The 22,953-nt window shown below is 40.6% G+C and overlaps 1 protein-coding gene across 1 annotated transcript in view; it reads right to left on the bottom strand.

Moving 5' to 3' along the window:
• The window catches only part of ACOT12 (acyl-CoA thioesterase 12), a 37,894-nt gene continuing 14,941 nt past the window's right edge, over positions 1-22,953 (bottom strand). Inside the window, exons 7-15 of the mRNA XM_061369283.1 lie at positions 15,743-15,862; positions 13,043-13,193; positions 11,203-11,258; positions 10,751-10,811; positions 9,183-9,266; positions 3,925-4,058; positions 2,442-2,570; positions 1,282-1,408; positions 1-477 (exon numbers count right to left, since the gene is read on the bottom strand). Coding sequence (XP_061225267.1) covers positions 325-477; positions 1,282-1,408; positions 2,442-2,570; positions 3,925-4,058; positions 9,183-9,266; positions 10,751-10,811; positions 11,203-11,258; positions 13,043-13,193; positions 15,743-15,862 — 1,015 coding nt within the window. The 3' untranslated portion in view covers positions 1-324. The remainder of the gene's footprint in view (positions 478-1,281; positions 1,409-2,441; positions 2,571-3,924; positions 4,059-9,182; positions 9,267-10,750; positions 10,812-11,202; positions 11,259-13,042; positions 13,194-15,742; positions 15,863-22,953) is intronic.

Raw genomic sequence — 22,953 nt, 5'->3', positions numbered from 1 at the left:
TGATTTAAAACTTCAGTGGATGCAATTCTGTTCAATATAACATTAAAACAGTGAAATAACCTCATGAGCTACAGTTCTACTGAGCCACGTTCTGCCTCAATTTACATAAAATTCATTAACGCAATCAAGACAGAAATCTGTTTGTTTAATCTTTTTAAAGTTAAAAACTGAATTTAGAGCCTAGCCTAACCTTAGTTTGATAGAAAATGCTTGTACTAGATATCCTCATCTAGCTCAGTATCGGCTACATGATCTAAAGTAACTAACCTGTAGAAAAATGCAAGAATTTAAGACAGCACTGTTTGATCATATTCAGAGGTTTCTTCAGAAATCTGTTTTTAATTTCAACTTGTTGTTGTTCATCTCCAAGAACTTTATACATTCCAAAGCAGTGTCTTCAATGGATTTAGATGAGCCAGTAAGATTTGCAGCAAAGTAAGGCATAATACCTGATGTCACTTGATTGAAGTAACATACCTGTTTAAACAAAAATATATGAAACTAAAAAGAATACGGATTGTAATAGTTGGACAATTTTTCAGAGGCTAAATGAGTATCGAAGTTTTTATGGATGTGAATAGAAAAACAGAGTGCTTCTGAAACTGAAGGCAATAATTATCAAAAAGAACATGTCTTTTTACAGTACTTTAGTGATCTCAGTGTCCTCACTACTGACAGGTCCTCAAGCATTTGTAGGTAAATGCACCCAGCAGTGCAGCAAGAAACATTCTGTGTAACCTGTTAAACAGATGTGTTTTATGAACAAAGCTGTAGCCTGAAAAGAGAATCCTGGCTACTGAGAGTTTCTGAATGATTTCAGAAACGTATTTCCTTCAATGGAAGTTATCACTTTCCCACGGAAAAGAACATTGGTCTAGAGATGGGACTCAGGTCACATAATTTCTTTCATGTCAAAGTTAAAGTTAAGCATTTAATCTGAACTGGTTCACTGATCTTCTGCAGCCAGAAAAGAAATGGCCAGCACCAGAGACCAGTTTAATGCACACCTTCTAGGGTCGAATGACTGACCGACTGGAGGTGCCTGGACATCTCTAGTTTAGATTTCATTCCTAACATTCAGATTGGCCAAAGTTATGTAAGACAGATTTTACTTCATGGAATAAAAAGTGTGTTAATAGCCAGACTGAACTCTGGGGAAATTGACTCTTTTGTTGTTGTTGTATTGCTGATTCAGTTCCAGACTGCTAGGAAAAATATGACTATATGCACATGTAATATTGCAGGAAAGGAGACACAGCTGAGGTCTGCAGAACTACTCACTGTACAGGACCTATCGCTGTTACTGTAGATCTGGAATCCAGCACAGAGGATTTCACTTCTCCAGTATTCTGAAGAAGGCGGCATAGACGTGAGGGTAACTGACTTCACAGCTACTGTGTAAGGTTCACTGCAGGGCAAGGGGAAGAATCAAAACACTTCTTCAAGAAGATGTTAAAAAAGATACATGGAAATGAGTGCAGAGTATGCACGGTTATACCAAAGATGTCATTTTCATATGAAGGCAAACACGCTTCTGGATTTTTAAAGATACATGTTAAAAAATTCAGTTTTGAGTCTTCTGAAGGCTTTATCATAGACTCCCACAAGGGAAACTTCTGTGGAAAGCCACAGAACAATCATCCACATACAGCACATCTATTTTTTAATTTATCCTGCTCTCCACAACCCACATTTATAGAATCAGGGCCGCAGAGCAACCCTTACTGAGATGTTTTACAGTGTGGCCCCAGCAAAGGTAGACAGGATTCAGTTTTCAGATGTATGGGGCAAAAAAAAGCAAGCACAGTTCACAATACTGAATTTTAGAAGCAATATTCTGTTAAAATGAAGAATTACTAATACAAGAAATTGAGACTAAATAGGAAGTTACACCACATGGTCCCATTTATCATTTTTCATTATAAAGGAACAAAAGGAAATCTAGTGGGGGAAAAAAAATCTATGTATCTTAAACTGATCAAGGGGCTTTTTCAACCAAATTCAGCAGCAAAATTTACAGATACAATAAATGTGTCACACTGTGGTTTCAAGAAGGGCCAATCACTTCCTTGAGTAAGAAAATCTTCAGAATTACATTAAATGGGATTACAAAGAAGCCACTTAAACAGACAAACTCCCAGTTATGTGCTTCAGCACACTGACAGGCCCTCTGGGGCAGGCATTTTTCCAAACTGATTGTTTAGAATTCTGACCTATTTTCCCTCATGATAGAAGAGTCATTATCAAAAAAGCAATACTGGACTACTACAAATTTCTGATGCTCTGAATTTACTTCATTGCACCTTCATGTTGCAAAACAAATCTGGTTTCTTAAAAAATTAAAATCTTTGCTACCCAACAGCAGGCCCAGGTAAAGGTCAACAGTAATCAAAACTGAGATTCCAAAGTGCTCACAGTTAAACTTGAAACCGCATACTCACCTTGGCTTAAAGGGCTGCCTCTGAGACACAAGAATCACAAAGTCTCTGGGTTTATGGCCAGTCACGGGTGGAGAAGTAACATAATATATTTTGTCATCTTCATTCACAGCCTGCAGGAGCTTGCAAGTTCTGCAAATACATTTAACACAGACATGCAGACCCTGATGTATGCAACAACATCTTCTACAAAAAACACCATACATACATATATTCCATCCTAACAATAAGCCTATAATTTTCATGTTCAGGAAGCAAAGAGGAGGGAACACAGAGTGGAAAATTGAGGTTTTTCACACCACCTCATTCATTTGACACCACAACAGTTCCCACAGAACTGTTAAAAAGTGCTGCAAGGTGATGGAGTAATGTCTTAAAAGCGTACCTTTTGCACGCTCTTTGGAATGACATTAGCTTCCAAGCCGTAACGCACTTGCTGAATAACCAAGTATCACCCATCTGACACACCACAGGAAAGACAGTCATAAAATTTTATTCAGAGTTGTGTTCTACTCTGTTCAGACAGGACCACTCTTCACTGTCTTTGGAAGTACTGACCACTAGCTCTTGAGTTTTCACTTCAACAAAAAGTCAGAGTTTTCCTATATATATTTAATCTCTGCAATCTGCCTAAGCCAGTACTCCATCTTCACCAGTCAATCAGGCTTCATTGTAGTCATATGAAGGCTGAAATTTTTGGCTGCAGATATGGATAGTCAACTTAGTATTTCATCGTATTTCATTTGTTACAAGCTATAAATGCAGCAGAGTGTAAATTTTCAAATATCCCACACTTTCACTATCACCCTGTGATAAAAATCTTTCAGGGCAGAATGATTAACAGAAAAAACCTTTTCATTTAAGACAATATTCACTAAATATGATTAGTATTATCAATTCAATTGTTTCTAGTCATTATTCTACACCATATAAGGCAAATAAAAAAACTCAAACACCCTTTGCAGCAATTCTGAAACCCATTTCAATTCAGATAATCTTTACGTGATATTACTTCTCTTGAAATATGCATTTTTAAGAACTCCATTTCTTGATTTCTCACTTTGACTGTATGAAACTGAGCATTAGTGTCCCAGACATTAACATGAAGTAGTCCACAGCTCTGCTTGTGGAGCATGCACAATATATCCACCTCAAATTACAGGCAATTTACTATAGTTAAACCTTTTAACATACATCTAGGCACAGAATTGTGTTCATTTTCAAAAAGGGTAACCTCTGCTGCAGCTCTTTCTTTTGACAGTCCAGGGCAACTGTGTTTTAAAATTTGATTAAGAAGAAATCAGATTTCATTCTTAAGGTTAAGCCCCCCCAATCCATACTCTGACTAATTAATCTTTAATGTCAACTTCTTACAGCAATTTCTTCTTAATTAGCAAAGTCTCAACATCTCAAAAAATATTTGTCTCAGAAAAGGTTAGCTGTCAGTGGATTAGAACAGTCTTAAATTCAAAAGGTAAGTTCTTACAAGAAATGTTTGTCCCATTGTAAGCGTAATGTGAAGTCAGACAAAAGAGAGAAAGCTAGATGTGATGGTATCTTCACTTGCATTTCAACTTTGAGTGACAACATTTCACCCTCCTCGTGGGTCCATATTTTTATCTGGAAAAGTGTACAATATATTTGAACCAAAGAATGATTACTATAAATGCTTTAACACTTATAAATGTTACACATTTATGACTTATGCAGGTTTTCTCAGGAGTACCTATGAAACTATATGTGTCACATGAAATGCAGACATGCAGTTTTACATTAAGATACAGCACAATGTAAAATCATATACACTGATAGCACAGTGACATCACAGAGTTATAATTACATCTGGTTAGGGAGAGCTGAATTAGCTTGCAAGTGGAACTGAATGAACTAGAGGCCAGTATGACCTCTTTTTCACACTATGCATACGCAGTCTCTAAATACCCTTTACGTGGCAGGCAACTTTAAAAAATTGAGTTATCAGTGTAATTTTTTTCTGTCAGGACACGAAGATGTCGTCACTTTCATATACAACAGCAGATCCACTTAGGAATGGAGGTAAAAGCCTCTTCTCATCTTTGCTACAGGAAGTCTCCTCACAGGGGGTTCAGTTCAATAACTCCAAAAGCTAATGGGGCAAGCTGAGGACCTCATACAGTTCTTTTTGAATCTGGCCATCCTTGACTGATGACAGGAAATTGGACTTTCATACCAGAGCAAGTCAGTATCAGTCCAGAATCTACTGTTTTCTTAACCTGGCCCTTGAGCCAGGTTGAGTTACAGAAATACAGCATAAATATGGGAAAGCAAGGAAAGGTAATATGCAATTTATTAGGAAGGAATTCCATTCAATTTATGTAAGGTATCTAGAAGTGTTGGTCACTTAAAGCTTTCCAGAAATTTGAAACTACAGACTAGAATCCACTGGATGTGGCACTAGTGAGCAGGAGGAATCTGGAGTGAGGCCACACTAGATGAGACGAGCATCCCTGAGGTATGTGTGAGAATTAATCAAAATAAGACAAACCAAGCAACTGTCCCACCTGCCATCTGGATTTTGGAACATATCCAGCAATCCTGTGCATTGCAGCTTTGAGGAACTCATCTAGAAACATCCAAGCAGGAACAGATTTTTACAAAAGCACTTTCCAAGCTTAAAAGGGATAATTTTAGATGACAGATGGATGACCTCCTTGATCCACCTCTCCAACCTATGCAGTTCAGTAGCTTGACTTTAATAAGTAATCTGTAGAGTTCAAATACTTCAGCTCCCTTTTACTTGCAAATTAGCCACACACTGGCCTACACTCTCGTCCCCTAAAAAGACTCAACAATTCTCTTTCCAAAAGACTTCCCTGCCCATTCCCCCCAACCCCTTCCCTATTCTTTACTGTGATGAAGTGCACCTACAGTTAAGGGTCTATTGAGAAACTATTTCAAAACACAGTTTTGCCTCTCTTGTCCCACACTTGCAGTGTCTTGTCTTGATTATTTTGGGTCTATTGCTAGTCATACACCTAAACCCTAACACAGAGAATGCGAAACTAATAACCTGTACATAACAATCACATACAATCATTGCAAAAGAAGGGCTTGATATGTTCCATAAGCCCTATATAATGGAACAAGTTGAGCGGAAAAGACTGCTCAGAATTAGTGGACTTTATTCCAAATTAAAATTTGATGTTCTGATGATGCGATGTGCTAAATTGTTCCCCAAATCCTAGGAAGTTTAAAAAATTTTCATTTCTAAGTGATAAAAAATTAGTAAGTTCCATCATCTCTTTATATTATTTTTTGCTATGTATCTTTTAGTTAATGGAGCATTTGTGCAACAAAGAATTTGTGTGTTTTCTTATCTTCATGTCTTGGCATAGGGAAAAAAAACCAGAATAACCCAGCAAGCACCTTGCTGAAGTAAAGTTTGGCACATAGCAGAAGGCCTGAGAGCTTTAGTAACCAGCTACAGGATGCATGAATCAATACTGCTCTAAGGCATAGAAAGGAAATCATGTGCAGCTGTTAAAACATCTCCCTGCTAAATGAACACTGGTAAGGCTAGATTGTTACTACATGCCTAGAAGTCTTATGGCTCTATGTCACAGTGCCACTTTCTACCTTCAAAAGTTGTCAATCGAATTGGGGTCCTTCTAGTTCTGGGGAAAAGGGAACAAATCCTCAGCATATACAGAAACACACACTACTGTGTAAAACCTTCCTACTAGAGTATTTCATCTCGAATACAGTTCAGTCTAATGTCCTTGACAGTCTCCTCTGCTGTCATATGACTGCCTTCAGGCAGAGCATTGGCCAGCACTCCTACCAGATTCCTACTATTTTTGATCTCAGCCCCTCCCCAAGAAACTATTTAATGGACACTGAAGAGGTCTGTTTGAGTGGAGATGCTGCTATGCACGTGTGTAAGAGAAGGGTAAGTAGTTTTCTGTGTGTACACCACTGTACACACCAAGGATGAGGATCAAGACCTGCTGCATGAGTGCAGAGGACATAAGACTGGTAGGATGCGTATGTGCTGGCCTGCAGTGTTTAAGGAAAGATTCTGAGCTAGATGTATCCCCTTGTGCTCGTGTTTGCAAAAGTGACAAAAGTGAGCGTGAAATGGTGATTAAGTGCACCAAACTAACAGTAACCAAGACAGTAAGTTTCATTAACCAAAGCTGTCAGAAACCCCTCCTTGGAGCTGCATCTATGCCAGCATTTAGGGATTCAAGCATGTATCTAAATTTGACTGGAGGAGCTGTGCGTGTAGATGAAGTTCAGGATTGGTTTCACTCACCTTCTCTATTAAAAAGCAAATCTAATCCACACTGTATGTTAATTTAGAGGTAAACATGCAGTTACCTATGGCAAGAGGTATACCCTCTGCCTACTGCTGACATCCATCCACACTGTCAGCAGTTTACTTTGTGCCTACAAGTAGATGTTAATAAGAAAGAAGACTTACTAATGGAATAAATTGTACGCAACAACAGAAGTGGCCTACAATCATGTAACCAAAAGTATGGTTTGCTATCACTGCTGACTGCATATATCCTGTGTATATGCAGTCAGCATATTTCCCAGAAAAAAAAAGAAGAAAAGCAACATGCTGCCCTGGATCCCTGACACTTCTTAAAGGAGTATCTCCTGTCTGACAATGCCAGATTACGCAGAAATGTGCAGAACAATAGGAATAGATGGTTAGTCTTCACCCATTGACAGCACCAGTGTGATTTCCACCTTAACCATCTAAAATGGGTTAAGTCATGACACCACCCTACATCCTGACTGAGATTTTGCTGGATTTAAGATACTTCAATTAGATGAAAGGACAGATAGAAAAAGCTACTCAAGATTTTTCACTATGTGAGTCCCCAGTAGCTCAGAAGCAGATCTTACTGTCAGGACTACTTTTTATGATATCCAAAAAAGGGGAGAAAGTTCCACACTTCAGTAATACTGGAAGGTACATGGTGGCTCGCTGAGAGAAATGATATCATGCTGTTTTAAAATGTCATCCAGAATGTGCATGGGGTTTGGGTTTTTTTGTATGAAGCAATTTTTTTCACAAGATTTAATGCTGTTTGTATTACAGGTTTCAAGCATTTGCTGTTAAGAAGGAAATAAACCGAGATTATGACACTGCCAGTGGATGCAGAAAGGAAGTTTCGCATAGATAATAACAGTCTTAGCAGAAGCTTGAAAGTAACACTCAGTTTTTCGTTCTGATTGTTCAAACTTGCTTTTTTGAGGATGAGTGCTGTCTGTCACTTATTTGGCACAACAGGATTTACTGAAACAACCTACACACAGAACTGGTGGATTTGCCATCACTGGAACTCCTTATGAATTATATGTATCGTCTTATTCAAGTGGCTTACTGACTAGATGCAATAATCAGTAAGTGAAGTTTCATAACCTGTGAGATGCAGGAGGACAGACTTGAAGATATAAACGGTATTTTCTTGTCCCGAAACACCTCTGAATCTACATGATCTCAATTTGCCAGTCACTAACCATACTTCAGAAACCAAACCTTAACAGGTATCCCTCAATAGTTTCGGAAACATGCACTGCAATTAAGTTAAAATAATTTTCCCAGCTAAATTATCTGGCTACTGGTTTGCTTAACAGCATCTTCCTATCTTAAAACTGGCTCACATAAGATTCTTTACTGATTATGAATTTACAGCACTGGTCAATGAACAGGGAGGTGCTTCGCTTTCAGCCTTCTGTAGTTTTTTTAACAGAAAAAGGACAGAAGTAAAAGCATCTGGAAGGAAAAACGTTTACAGAAAAAGTCAAGTGGACAGGACAAGGGGGAATGGCTCTAACCTGACATAGGGGAGATTGAGATGAGATCTCAGGCAGAAGTTCTTCCCTGTGAGGGTGCTGAGGTCCTGGCACAGGTTGCCCAGAGAAGCTGTGGCTGCCCCATCCCTGGCATTGTTCAAGGGCAGGCTGGATGAGGCTTGGAGCAACCTGGTCTAGTGGGAGGTGTCCCTGCCCATGGCAGGGGGTTGGAACTGGATGAGCTTTAAGGTCCATTCCAACCCAAACCAGTCTGGAATTCTGTGATTCTACTGAGAAGACAGGGACTGAAAAATATGGTATATAAATTCCTGCCACCTGCCCACAGGGAGTGTCCACTTGGAACAATCACCAGATAATGCCTGCTACTTGGAAGTACCTCCCATGCTGCAAAGTTGGTAAAGACAGTATGTTACAGGGTGCTGCACAAAATTTAGGTATCTCAGTCCCATGAGAAGCACCACAGATCATCAACAGCACTGACTCATCAAAGATATCTAAATTTGCTGTTTCAGTGGAATCAAACCATCTGGCAAAACCAAACTGCAAAACCAAGCATGTCAGTTGTGACAAAGAAGATGCCTTACAAAAATGAGATACGAGTTTCTTTGTGCTTTTACACTCTCCTTGAGTGCTGCTCAACAACCAGAACTGATCAGCTGCCTGCAAGTCTGCCTTTCTGCTATTCAAGTCCTTGTGTTCACCAGCCATTCAGACCATTTTAGAAGAACTCCATGGTACTTCCAATTTGCACAGTGTTCTGGACAATCAGAGATTGCTTTGCAACATTTCTGGTAACCGCTGGGAGTTTTGGTTTTCAGCCCTAGTCACAGTACTGAACACTGTCAAAACAAATGTAAAATATTGCTTTTCTCCACCCACCTCTTACGGTGAAACATAACACGGCTATATAGCTATCCATGATTATGCACTTACATTATCCACTGTACTGGTTACTTCCCATCCTGGTTTTGCTGCTAGGTGTGTCAGTGCAGCTATATTGCTGTAACTCATATATGCCTGTAAATCATAGAATCATAGAATAGTTAGGGTTGGAAATGACCTTAAGATCATCTAGTTCCAACCCCCTTGCAGTGGGCAGGGACAAAGTAAGATACATTTCTGAAAATAAAGGAACAAAGTTACATTTCACTGAACACTGCAGCAATCAGGTGTTCTTTTTCTATCATTAGCCTTCAAGGTCAAACAAAAGTATATTGTCCCATTAAGTGTTCCTTCCAGAAAACACAGTCCAGTGTTTCTGAATTAAATACTTTCAATAGCTAGATTATGAGCTCAGATTGCTGTTGGCAAAATAACCCTAATTAAACAACAAAATACTACTTTTGGCTTCTCCAATTATATATAAAGCAGTGCAGAGAAACTGTGACCCCCAGTGAGATAATACAGGTAATCCTCTCAGACCACTAAATTAATGGTTTCGTCCATCTTCCTCCTCAGGAATTAAAAACTACAAGAAAATTAACCTCTTCATCATGATCTAGCTGTGGTCTATCTTGGCAATTGCTTTACACAGCATGCTCAGAACAGAAAAAGTGCAAATATATTCATTATTTATGCTTGACTACAGTGGCTAGAGTTCTCATTTAACCACTGTATAAAGAAAATACAGCCTTAGAGTCTTTAATGACAGATTTTAATTTAATATTAAAAAAAATAATCTTAACTAAGCTTTTTTTATCATTGTGTCCGTATTTATATTTTTTGTTTGCAGAAAAGAAATGCTGCTTCAAACAGCAGAGATGCCACTGTTATCAGCAAATCACTTCCTGCATTACAATATTTTTTTGTGTGTGTAATGGAAAAAGACCAGGTAAAACTGCTGGGAGCCACTGAGATCTTAAATGCAAAATGAAAATTTAACCACAAAAATCTAGCACTTAAAAAAGCATTTAGGGTGTCTGTAAGTCCACCTAAATTCAGGTTTCAGGTTCATCACTACTGACTGCATGCTTACACTGTTTCACTATTAATCTGTCTGCTGGTTTGTCTCTGCTCCACCTTTTAGCATTTACTAAATGGTCTTTGCACAGCAATTGAGAAAGTCAGTGGCTGGATAAAGCAAAAAAAGAAAAAAAAAGGAAAACCACAAAAAACCCTCAAGAAACTAATTCCTCCGCAGGAGAATTCAGCTTTTTAAAAGCTTGAAACACTGGGACATAAATCTGTAGGAGACCTTACAGCCTGGCTGCTTAAGGGATCACTTGCTAAGAGTCTATCTTAAAGCCATATTTAATGATATGTGTGAAATTTACTCTTAAATCAATAGTGAAGGATTTTCTTTTTTTTTTTTTTTTCCTCAGAGGGAAATAAAAAGAAAGTTGATTTTATTACACATTGATCCATTCTTCTATGTCTATCTTAACACTTAAGTACAGACAGTCCACTTCGGAAACTGGCAGGTACAAGTGTTATACACGCCTAAAAGTATACAAATACACCATTTTACGCAAAGAGACAACAGGACACGATCTACAGGTTACCTGGCTGCTTTTCTCCCAGAGATCAGAAGGTTTGTCTACTTTAGCAGATAGTATGCATTTTCTAAAACAATATTCAAAAGAAAAATTATAGCATGAATGGTTCTTTACACTTTCTTTCTACATATGCTAGAAACAATCACTTCTATGGGCTGAAGTGTCTTCTAAATCTTTTACAGGTATTTTATCAATTTTCAGTTGCAAGACAGGTTTGCAATAACTCCTTTTTCTTCCCAAGACAGGGAAACAAAAAAAATATAAAGCGAAGTATTTTTGAGACAAGTAACCTCTAACAGTTTCAATGCAACTTCGGCAAAACTGTTCAGAAAGTTAAGCACCATTAATAGTTATGTTTGAGGAGACTTTCACTATTAAACAAATGATTACTTTTTTAGAGGATACATTGAAAAAATAACTTTTCAAAATCAAATTCTACTTGTAACTCAACTATATACCTGATTAGTCGAATTCTCCTGCGGGCAACAGCTCCATGGTATCGCCTCATACCATCCTTTACAAAAAGTAAACCAGACAGTAACACATCTGATTATTTTAGGACACAGTCTAAAAAAAAAGACAACTAAAAATTATTTCTTACAGATGGACAAATGCCAGAGATGTATTACAAATAAATAACATACTCTGTATATTGGCCTTTACCCAGATTCGCCTGAGCAAGTGGTTTTCCTCTGACTTTACAATATTCCCTTAAATTTGCAGCAACAATCCAATAAAAAAGTTGTAGCACAGTAGCACGTTCCTAGCACATTTAACACAGTGGCAGCCTGGCAGTGCACCATACATATTCTGCACTTACTAAATGCGCCATCCACCACCTAAATTATTAATCAAATTCACCAGCATATGATGTTCAAAGCACAAAGGAAACAGGAAGAACTCCTGTTTTAGTGCATATGGATCTGGGACACAAGCAGCACTGTACAAACAGATGTGATTTGCCTACTCAGGTGGCAGGTCTTCCCTTGTTATTATTCTGCACCAGTGGATTATTTTTTTTTAAGCACTGAAGTGACCTAAGAACATACATCATAACAAACTGCATTAAAAGCTAAAAGGACTTGTTATCTAGAAGAACACGCCACTTCAAAAAGCTTCTTTTCCTCAGCTTTTAAGAGCTGACATGTATCTTCTGGAATAAGAAGAATCTCCTCTTAGTGCATCCCAGCCTTCTTTAAACTACATGATGTATTTTGAAAACATCTCTTGCCTGTTTGGTAAAACTCTGCCATACCAGCTGCCACTTAAGATGACTGAATGTTTAAACTACCTTGAGCACATGCTAATTTTCCAGGATTTGTCTTCTTTGCTCTAAACAAATGTGTGTGCATGTTCTTATCTTCATGTTTGTGGATGCCTCTCTAGGCAGGTCTTCAGGGAAGCACTATGTTTCTGACAGAAGCTAAACTGCTATGGCTTCTTTTGTTTTTTTTTAAGAGGAAGTGTCAGTTTTCCCTCTTTGAACACCATGTAATGGGCGGTAACGAACCTTACTGACTCAGCTAGTACACAGGACACCTGCATTTATTTGTCCAGTTGCCATCCCATAAAGTGTAAGTTCACTGATGTTGAATAATCATTTCATTTCTGTCTGTGCTGGTTCTCTAAAAATTCTGTAACTGGAGCAGTAAGGTTAAAGACAGGTGACATCACAGCAAATAGTATTCAAACTGCTCTGAGTGCTTCATGAACCACTTTCAGGGAAACATGCTGAGATCTCCATGTCAAAGGAACTGGAAAGCCTACCCATGTCATGGGATTTGACTCCTACAGATTTGCTTATTAATTCTATTTCTCACCCTTTCATTAAGGGTTTATAAAAATAACTTTTGTTCACTAAACACTTAGGAGTTTCATCTACAGTCGGTGGAGGCTGCACAAGACAGCTACAGACAGGTACAAAAACCTGCAAAAAGCAGATTCTTCTTCCCTGTCCATTAACTACAGAATTTATAATGGGGGGTAGTGACCCTCCACTATACCTCTCAGTTTTGGATGACTGAAGTTAACAATGAAAAATTGCTCACTCAGAGACAAACATTTCATTTAGAGGATTCTTCTTCTGTGAGAAAATTTCAGTGCCCTGTTTAGTCCTCCATTTCCCCAGCAAGGAAAATGCATGCCACACAGTGGCTGGCTGCATGACATGCAGCGTTCTAGGTTGGACCACATAATCTCATAAAATCACAGAATCAACTAGGTTGGAAAAGACCTTTAAGATCGTGAAGTCCAACAATCATATATACATTCATCCTACTCCTGAGGATGAGAGCTGACCTGTGTAGTAGGTTTGATTGTGGGGAGGGTGAGCAGCTCTCCACTGTCATTCACAGCGTTAAAAATGAGAAACGCGCTGTTAATGTGCCGTGCCTGGTTCTTGATCCATTCTTCACACCTGTAAGCCTCGACACGGACACCGACCTCCACACTGAAACAGAAGTTTAAATTAACTATTGAACTACTACAAGTGATGCAGAAGTAGGTCTGAGACATACTGAAAAGGGCTGCTGGATACCTTCTCTATGAGGGAGGCCTGATTCAAATAGCTTCTGTAGCATACAAAATAAATCACTCATTCTGGACAGAAACATTTCAGAAATAAAATAATAGGTGGCACTAGCTTGAATTAAGTAACAAAATACGACCACCAGTAAGCACACTGTGAGAACAGACAGCAAAAGTGAACAGGATGATACTGATTTGGTGGCCTTTTATGATGGGGCTACAGAACTGATGGACGGGGTAGAGCAGTTGACGTCATCTACCTGGGCTTGTGCAAAGCGTTCAACACTGTCCCACACGACATCCTTGTCTCTAAATTGGAGAGACATCAATTTGATGAATGGACCACGCCGTGGATAAAGAACTGGCTGGGTGGCCACACACAAAGAGTTGTGGTCAATGGCTCAATGTCCAGCTGGAGACCAGTAACGAGTGGTGTCCCTCAGGGATTGGTGTTGGGACCGGTCTTGTTTAACATCTTCGTCGCTGACATGGACAGTGGGATTGAGTGCGCCCTCAGCAAGTTTGCTGATGACACCAAGCTGTGTGGTTTGGTCGATACGCTGGAGGGAAGGAATGCCATCCAGAGCGACATTGACACACTTGTGAGGTGGGCTGATGCCAACCTCATGAAGTTTAACTATGCCAAGTGCAAGGTCCTACACCTGGGTCGGGGCAATCCCAGACACAGCTACAGGTTGGGCAGAGAAGAGATTCAGAGCAGCCCTGTGTAGAAGGACTTGGGGGTGCTGGTCGATGAGAAAATGAACATGAGCCAGCTGCAGTGTGCGCTTGCAGCCCAGAAAGCCAACCATATCCTGGGCTGCATCAAAAGGAGCATGACCAGCAGGTCGAAGGAGGTGATCCTGCTCCTCTGCTCTGCTCTCGTGAGACCTCACTTGGAGTAATGTGTGCAGTTCTAGTGTCCTCAACATAAAAAGGACATGGGTCTGTGGGAACAAGTCCAGAGGAGGGCCACGAGAATGATCAGGAGACTGGAGGATCTCCCATATGAAGACTGGCTGAGAAAGTTGGGGCTGTTCAGCCTGGAGAAGAGAAGGCTGTGTGGAGACCTCATAGCAGCCTTCCAGTATCTGAAGGGGGCATATAGGGATGCCGGAGATGGACACTTCATTAGGGACTGTAGTGACAGGACAAGGGGTAATGTGTTAAAACTTAAACAGGGGAAGTTTAGATTGGATATAAGGAGGATTCTTTCCTGTTAGGGTGGTGAGGCAATGGAACAAGTTGCCCAAGGAGGTTGTGAATGCTCCATCCCTGGCAGTGTTCAAGTCCAGGTTGGATGAGGCCTTGGGCAATATGGTTTAGAGCAAGGTGTCCCTGCCCATGGCACGTGGGTTGGAACTTGATGATCTTAAGATCGTTTCCAACCCTAACTATTCTATGATTCTATGATTTGACATTCAGCAGAAGCATGGTATGAAGGCAATTCATTCCCTGATAGCATTCAGTGGGGCCAAATACACTTATAAAAAAAACAGGCACAGAACAGCAATGCCAGGGTAACATTTACCCCTTGTACAAAATTTGGAGGATGAATTACTTTAGCTTCTGCCTTCTTGCGGCTTGTCTTGCTACACCTTTTGCAACTTCTGAACATGTCCTCCTGCTGGGACAGGATTTCCATAAGATGTGTCACAGCCCTGGCATAACCTAAAAATCTGTTGGCCCAAAGCCATGTGGTAGGTGGGGAAACAGCCTAGCAGAGAAGTGCTATCCTGTTGCCAAAGATTAGAAGAGAGTAATTCTCTATAAGGCAAACACGACAGTAGCCCTACTTTTGTAGAGAAGGTAGCACATACATGGGAAAATGAGAGTGACCATTAGCAAGAAAACTCTGCACTATGGGTCAACAGCCACACCATTAAATTCCAGGAGCAGGCATTCAGTGTGCTAAAATCTCTGTTTCATGGTTACAGTGACCATATACTCAAAGATAAAATTTCAGCATGGGCTGCAGACGTTTATTCCAAACTGCAACTGGCAAAGCCTCACCTCTGTGTACACCCGAACCAACACTGGGAAGAAATAAACAAAATAAAGCATGAATTTTGCCAGCAATAAATACAACCCATATCTGTAAACAGATGCCAAGACAAGAAGATCCTGGCAGCAAGCTTGAGTCTTATGAAGAAACAAAGCTGTAGGATCAACTAATCTCTTGAAAATCACGGAATTTCAAAGTTACATTCATGGTCTGAATTTGTAGGATTGGAATTTTTTAACAAATGATCTTTAAATTGAGAGTGAATGTCAGAGAATAAATTTTCAAAACTGACACTGAGAAAAGAAAAAAAAATTCACACAGAGACAGTTACAGGTTTATCCCTGAAAACCCATCAGTGGAAAAATCATTCATTTAGTAATGTAAACCCTACAGATAGCTGCAACCTGAAATACGCATTTAGGCTTGTGCTGGACAAGTCAAGGAAGACAACCAGATGAGGAGCTTACCTATTCTGAAATGTACTGTTCACAATTGCATTGAAAACAAGGCGGTCACCCACGACAGATGGTCCCCAGAATTTAAACATATTGACTGATTTCAGGACAGGATATGAATGACAAAGGCGGCTGAAAAAGAAAGCAAAACAGGCAGAGGGCAAAACATCATCATCATGGCTTGACTTCGCGAACGAAGATTTGGGAAGGGCATTTACCCACGCTTACTACAAGCGCGCTGATGACTAAGAAGGCCAATGTGGGATAGGCAAATCCGGCTACAAAAAACACAGCAGAAGGTCTCCTTGGGTGGAACAGGTGGGACACGATTCTTCCTGCGTTGTCTTTTCTCCTCGAGACTAGTTCTTCGTGAACTCTCAAAGGAGTCAGCGGCAGTATGTATGGTGTGCCTCCAAGTCTCCCGATTGGAGGCCAAGGTGGACCACTGATGGTAGTCAATATGGCCAAGGCTAAGGTATTGTTTCAGGGAGTCCTTGTATCTCTTCTTTGGGGCACCTCTCTTGCGGCTACCAGTGGCAAGTTCACCGTAAAACATGATCTTGGGGAGGCGGTGATCCTTCATTCTAGAGACGTGCCCTGCCCAGCGCAGCTGCAGTTTCAGCAATGTGGCCTCGATGCTGGTGACCCCTGCCTGTTCGAGGACAGTGACATTAGATACATAGTCGGTCCAATGGATGTTTAGAATTGTACGAAGGCAGCGCTGATGAAAGCGTTCCAGGAGTCGCAGGTGATGACGATAGATGACCCATGATTCAGACCCATATAAAAGAGTAGACAATACAATGGCTCTGTAGACACTGATCTTTGTACTTTTCTTCAGGTGTTTATTACACCAGACTCTTTTATGGAGTTTTCCAAAGGCTCTATATGCCTTTGCTATTCTGTTGTCTATCTCTCTGTCGATCGTGGCATCCGAGGAAATGATGCTTCCCAGATAGCTGAACTGCTGAACTGTCTTAAGCTCTGACTCGCCGATGGTAATATGGGGATGGTGATAATCTTCTTGCGGTGCAGGTTGGTAGAGGACTACTGTCTTCTTCAAACTGACTTCCAGCTCAAAAACCTCAGCCGCCTCCGCAAAGCAAGATGTTAAACGCTGCAGAGCTGCTTCTGTGTGGGCAACAAGGGCGGCATCATCAGCAAAGAGCAGTTCACGGACAAGATGGTTTAGGGTCTTAGTGTGGGCCTTCAGTCGCCTTAGATTGAATAGGCTACCATCGGTACGATATCGAATATAAATGCCGTCTTGTTCGTCGAGGTCTGCTGTAGCCCTTTGGAGCATCATGCTAAAGAAGATTGTGAATAAGGTCGGTGCGAGAACGCAACCTTGTTTCACACCATTGGTTATTGGGAAAGGCTCAGAGAGTGCATCACCATACCTGACTTGGCCTTGCTGATCCTCATGTAACAGAATAATCATTTTCAGGAACTTGGGGGGACAACCTAATCGTTCTAAGATCAGCCACAAGCCTTTCCTGCTCACAGTGTCAAAAGCTTTGGTGAGGTCAACGAAAGTTACGTATAACCCCTTATTCTGTTCTCTACACTTTTCTTGCAATTGTCTGAGAACAAATACCATGTCTGTGGTACTTCTATTAGCCCTGAAACCACACTGGCTTTCAGGTAGAAGTTCTTCTGCGATGGCAGGTACTAGTCTGTTCAATAGTATTCTTGCAAGAATTTTACCAGCAATGGAGAGCAGAGTTATACCACGGTAGTTTGAGCAGTCTGACTTGACACCTTTTTTCTTATACAGAGTGACGATGATTGCGTCACGAAAGTCTGACGGTATTTTGCCTTGTTCCCAACAGCACACAACTAGCTCATGAAATTTAGCGTGGAGTGCTTGGCCTCCATGCTTCCATATTTCAGGTGGGACTCCGTCAACCCCAGCTGCCTTGCCAGTTTTCACCTGCTGTATGGCCTTAAGAGTCTCTCCCATGGTAGGGGCCAAATCCAATTCGTTTTTCACCGGATGTTGCAGAATGTGCTGGATTCCTTCACCTTGGACTACACGATTAGCACTAAAGAGGGTTTGAAAATGTTCAGACCAACGATTCAGGATGGAGATTTTATCTGTAAGAAGCGTTTGGCCATCTGCACCAAGTAAGGGACTTTGAACCTGGAATGTGGGTCCATACACTGCCTTCAGAGCCTCATAGAATCCTCTGTGGTCACCCAAATCTGCACATAGTTGAGTCTTTTCTGCTAGGTTGACCCACCACTTGTTCTGGATGTCTCTAAGTTTCTGTTGGAGTTTGCTACATGCAAGACGAAAGGCTGCTTTTCTTACATGGCAGAGTGGCTGAGCGAGGTGTGCTTGATGAGCAGATCTCTTTTTTGTCAGCAATTCCTGGACCTCCTGGTTGCTGTCGTCAAACCAGTCTTTGTTTTTCTTTGAGGAGAACCCAATGGATTCTACGGAGGACTGCAGGATGCTGTTTTTGATATGTTGCCAAAGCGCTTCAGGAGAAGAATCTGTAAGTTGGTCTTCAAGCCTAGTTTGAAGGTTAGCCTGGAAGCTGTCCCTCACTGCAGCTATTTGAAGATTATCAACATTGAGCCTCCTCCTTGGAATGCCGCCCCTCTTAGGTTTGGGCTTGAAGTGGAAATTAAGTTTGCAACGCACAAGGCGGTGGTCTGTTTGGCATTCTGCACTAGGCATCACTCTGGTCTGGCAGACATCACGAATATTTCTCTGGCGCACTAAAACATAATCAATAAGGTGCCAATGTTTAGATCGTGGATGCATCCAGGTTGTCTTCCAGCTGTCTTTCTGCTGGAAGATAGTGTTGGTGATGGTAAGCTGTTGCTCTGCACAGAACTCTAGCAAGAGACGACCGTTATCATTGCAGTTGCCAACACCGTGCTTGCCTAGCACTCCTTTCCAGGCTTCAAAGTTCTTTCCTACTCGGGCGTTGAAGTCACCAAGGATTATTATCTTATCTTCTATAGGAACCTTCTGGGTGAGGTGACGCAGGTCGGAGTAGAATTTTTCTTTTTCTGCAGGGTCAGCTTGCAGAGTTGGAGCATATATGCTGAAAAGAACAACGTGTTGCTTATTGTGTAGTGGGAGACGTAAGGAGATAATACGGTCAGAATGACCTATCGGCAAATTTTCAAGTTTGGAGGCTATGGAGTTTTTAATCATGAAGCCGACTCCAGAAAGACGACTTTCAGTTTTGGGTTTGCCTGACCAGTACAGTGTATAGCCAGCACCATGTTCTTTGAGGCTACCTTCCTCATGAAGGCGAACTTCACTGAGTGCAGCGATATCGATGTTAAGACGTGACAATTCGTGGGCAATTAGCGCAGAACGGCGCTCAGGACGCCCACTGTTCACTGTATCAAGCATGGTTCTGATGTTCCAACATGCGAGTGTCAATCTGGACACACCTTTGGAGGCAGGTGTATGCCTTTGTCTCTTTGTTTTTAATTGACCGCAATAGAAGATGCCCGTTGGCCGCGGCTAGCCAACCAGGTGGAGGGGGAGATGAGCTTTGGTTAGGCCACCTTTTCTAGGCCTCTCTCCATATGGAGCAAGCAGTGCTGTCCTTGGAAAAGGCTGCTTGGTCATTCAGGATGCTGCCGAACAAGACTGTCATCTCCTGGGTCAGACTTGAGCGACCAATGTCCTGAACCACCTGCATGCAGGGTTGGGTCTGCGACTTCCAGTGCACCTTATCACCTGCCGTTTCGTCCCTCGCCTGTCGCTGCAGGGCTTTGCAAGTGTGGGTAAACCCTTCGGGCCTGCGCAGTGGATTTATTTTAGGTGAGGCACAGCGTGCGCAGAACTGGCCTCACCCTTTACACCTGAGGTTTATCTGCCAGGGCCTAGCAAGCTTGGACGGTGACAGCAAAGTCCTCAGGTCGTAGGTTTAATTAGAGTATCCTTCTCTTAGATGGATGGCCTTACAGGGCTACACGAGCTCCATCTGCCCGGGTTTGAAGTTGGAGTTGTCCTTCTCCTAGGATGGTTGCCTGAAGGCTAGTGAGCCCATCCTGCCCATGGACACACTTTGTCTGACCCTTCATTTGAGAGCTGACTGGCATGGGAGACCCTACCGGAAGCATAAGCCACCACCAGCATAACTCCCAACTTCACAAGGGCACGCAAGCTCTTTCCCCACGACAAGGGGGTGTCCGTGAAAGAGGGGGCAAAACATACAGTTGCGTAAAAAAAAAAAAAAAAAAAAAAAAAAAAAACCTTGATGCTAGACTTGAAGTGGGTAGTGATTAGAGAAACAAGGTTTGTGCAACCCAGAAGATCACTGTATTAATCTAATTTATTCCATAATCCACTGAAATACAGTTAATATGTTCATCTCCAAGTGCATAAAATTCCAGCTTCAAACATAATAGTACCATTTATGTCATGTTGTTTCATTTTCAACACACTTTACAAACACTGGCTATAATTAATTCTTGTTGCTTGATACTACCTTGTTTTGGAGCCAGATCAGGAATCCTTTACCTACAGAGTAACCATTTACTTCACAGAGTTTTGTTAATTTCTATATGACAACATGGGGAGTAGGATATTGCTCAGTATGTAGAAAAGCCAGATCATAAATCCTTTAAACGATTAAAAGAAACCTGAGCAGAAAGGTTGAGCTTCAGAAAAAATGTTCAAGCAAAACACTGTTAGTCTATTTAACACTCACACTGTTTTGCTCATCAGATGCTTTCTGCTAGCATTATATGAAATAACAATTAAAACCTGCTAATGTAACTGTCAAATGCATAGTTGTTTTTTTTTGTTTTTTTTTTAAATTTTGGTCTGTTTTACTAAATTATGTGCAGTTCACTACTGGTGCTGAGCTGGAAAACACATCTTTGCACATACAAAAGAATATAAGACGTTGAAGTGATCACTTACTAATTCAGAAACTGCTGGCTAAATTTCAAAAGCTGAGGGCACAACAGTGTATTACAAACACAAATCTTAGTAAGCCTGTTCCCTTTATCCTTCTGATTGCATAGTGTGTCTGCTCAGCTGTCTTATTTCAGACCTAATCCTCCACTGTGCTCAATTATATGTAGTCATGTTCAGCTGGGTTGCCCTACTGTATCTCTTTGTACTGCTCGTGAAATAGGCTGTGGCCACTGTGGTAAAACTTTGCATGTCTAGGACAGAAGATTGTCTGTGCCAGGCAAGTACCCTTTCCACAGGTATACTCATAAAGCTGCCCTTTAGTACAGCTAAAGAAAAAGTTTTGTTAAAAAAAAACTTTGCAATAGTGTGTCATCTATGCTGATCTTCACAGATGTTCCAGGAAAAAAGTCTGCAGCACAGATACAGGTTAAGGGTTTGTGTAATTAAGGTCTCGTTTGCATGCCCTCTGGAGTGGGCAAAAATTAGGTTTCTTCAAAAGGAATGCGAGCAGCAGGTTGAGGAAAGGGATTCTCCCTTTTGCTGCGCTCTGGGAAGAAACCCCCAGCATTCCTGCATCCAGCCCTGGGGCAATGATTCTATGATTCAGGAGTTATAAATGTAGTCAGAAGTCCCAGTCTTTACTAGAATCTCTCTGGATCACATGAGTAGGGAACAATACACAATAATGCCATTTATTTTTGGACTTTGGAAAAACCATGGTCTGTCCTCATGCATGTGTGCAAAACTCCTCAGTAAGAATCCCATATGCACATCTGAGAATAGATTTTTCATTGTGCAGATCTTAAACTCAAAAATACTGTTTGGTAGCATTCCTACCTTTTAACTCAACTGCTCTTTGCAAACTAACGTACCAGAATTCTTAAAAGCACACAGTTACCTGTAGCTACCGAACTGATTGGTACATCTTTCTAACAGACTAATAGATTTAAATGACTGGCATTTCATTAAGTCCTCTGATTTTAAATGCAAAACAGTGATCTTATCTACAATGTTCACAAGAAAGATGCAAACACAGTATTACTGAAAATAAGGGAGGCAAAACCTAGAAATTAGGCCTAAATATTCCAGTTTTCCTGGAAGACTACGCCCCAAATACTTATACTGCAAGTGTAAGAAACACGAAAGTACAGATCAAAATCAAACTAGTATTATTAATATTCAAATGTCTTTATTGCTATCTGCAATCTTTTCATCTACTATCCGGATAAAAATCTGTGGGCAGAAGGGAAGTGGGAGAATTTAAGGGTGAGTAACCTTTAAAACACCCTTAGAAATGTATTTGTCAAGCGTCAGACCTCCTCTTGGGCTCCTCCATCGGTTTGCGGCCATAGGAACTCTTAATTGGCACCTTAAAAGGTCAGGTCTAATTGTGAGTGGCGTAACAAAAGGTTTGTATCAAAACTAGCCATTTCTCAAGCATAAAGCACAATATCTCTGTTTTTAAGAAGCCTCTGTCACCAGCTATTACTCCTGAAATTTTCAACATGACAAATCATGTTTGCCATACATTAATTCAAACAAAATTTTTTCAGTACTTGGTTTGTTGATGTTTTCCTTTTCTTTTTGAACCTAAGTGTGACTCTCACTAGATAAAATTAATGAAAAATGAAAACAGGTAAATATTTTGGGTCATATTATGACAAAGATCTGAAACAATCCCTTGGAAGCTAATAAATGACATACTTGTGTAAGGTCAGTGCATTCTAATATTACTAAAACTAGCTGTTTATCCAACCCCTACAGAAAATCTGTTGTTATCTGTACAACTACTGGCTACAAATCGAAACTAAATTAATAATGAATGGGAAAGTCATTTAATTATTAAAGTTAAAAATCAAAAACATATCTAACATCCCTGCAGTGAATTAGGTCACTTAGTATGCAAAAAGAATTCAAACTGTAACCCCAGTTTTGCTAACAAAGAAGCTTTGTACAGCGTCCAAGAACAAGGAGGGATAAAAAATGGCTTTATTTCACTGGAAGAGAAATTAAATGATCTTAACTCGAGGCCAAACTGACAAGCAATACTAGGCAGTGTTAAAAAAATAATTCGCACTTAATACCTGAAGATGACAAAGCCCTTTAAAAAGGTAAAAATATTACGACCCATAGGATGGGGACTCAGACTGAAAAGTTAAATGACTTGCTGAAGGTTATGCATCCATTTTGTGTGTGCACCAACAAAACAGAACCTGTTTCAAGTGTTTTTTCTCTGACTTACTCTTTCTTCTGGCATAAGGATCTGCAGACTAATATTTAGAAGCCTGTTTGTTCACTTTTGGGTATCAGTTGATAGAGGGTTTGT

The sequence above is a fragment of the Neopsephotus bourkii genome, unplaced genomic scaffold (assembly GCF_033783945.1).
Source record: "Neopsephotus bourkii isolate Nb327-2 ecotype Australia unplaced genomic scaffold, CSIRO-AGI_Nbou_v1 NB_1491, whole genome shotgun sequence".
NCBI classification, from domain to species: Eukaryota; Metazoa; Chordata; class Aves; order Psittaciformes; family Psittacidae; genus Neopsephotus; species Neopsephotus bourkii.
Note: the sequence above shows the minus strand (reverse complement) of the source record. Positions and strands in the feature narration are given on the sequence as shown.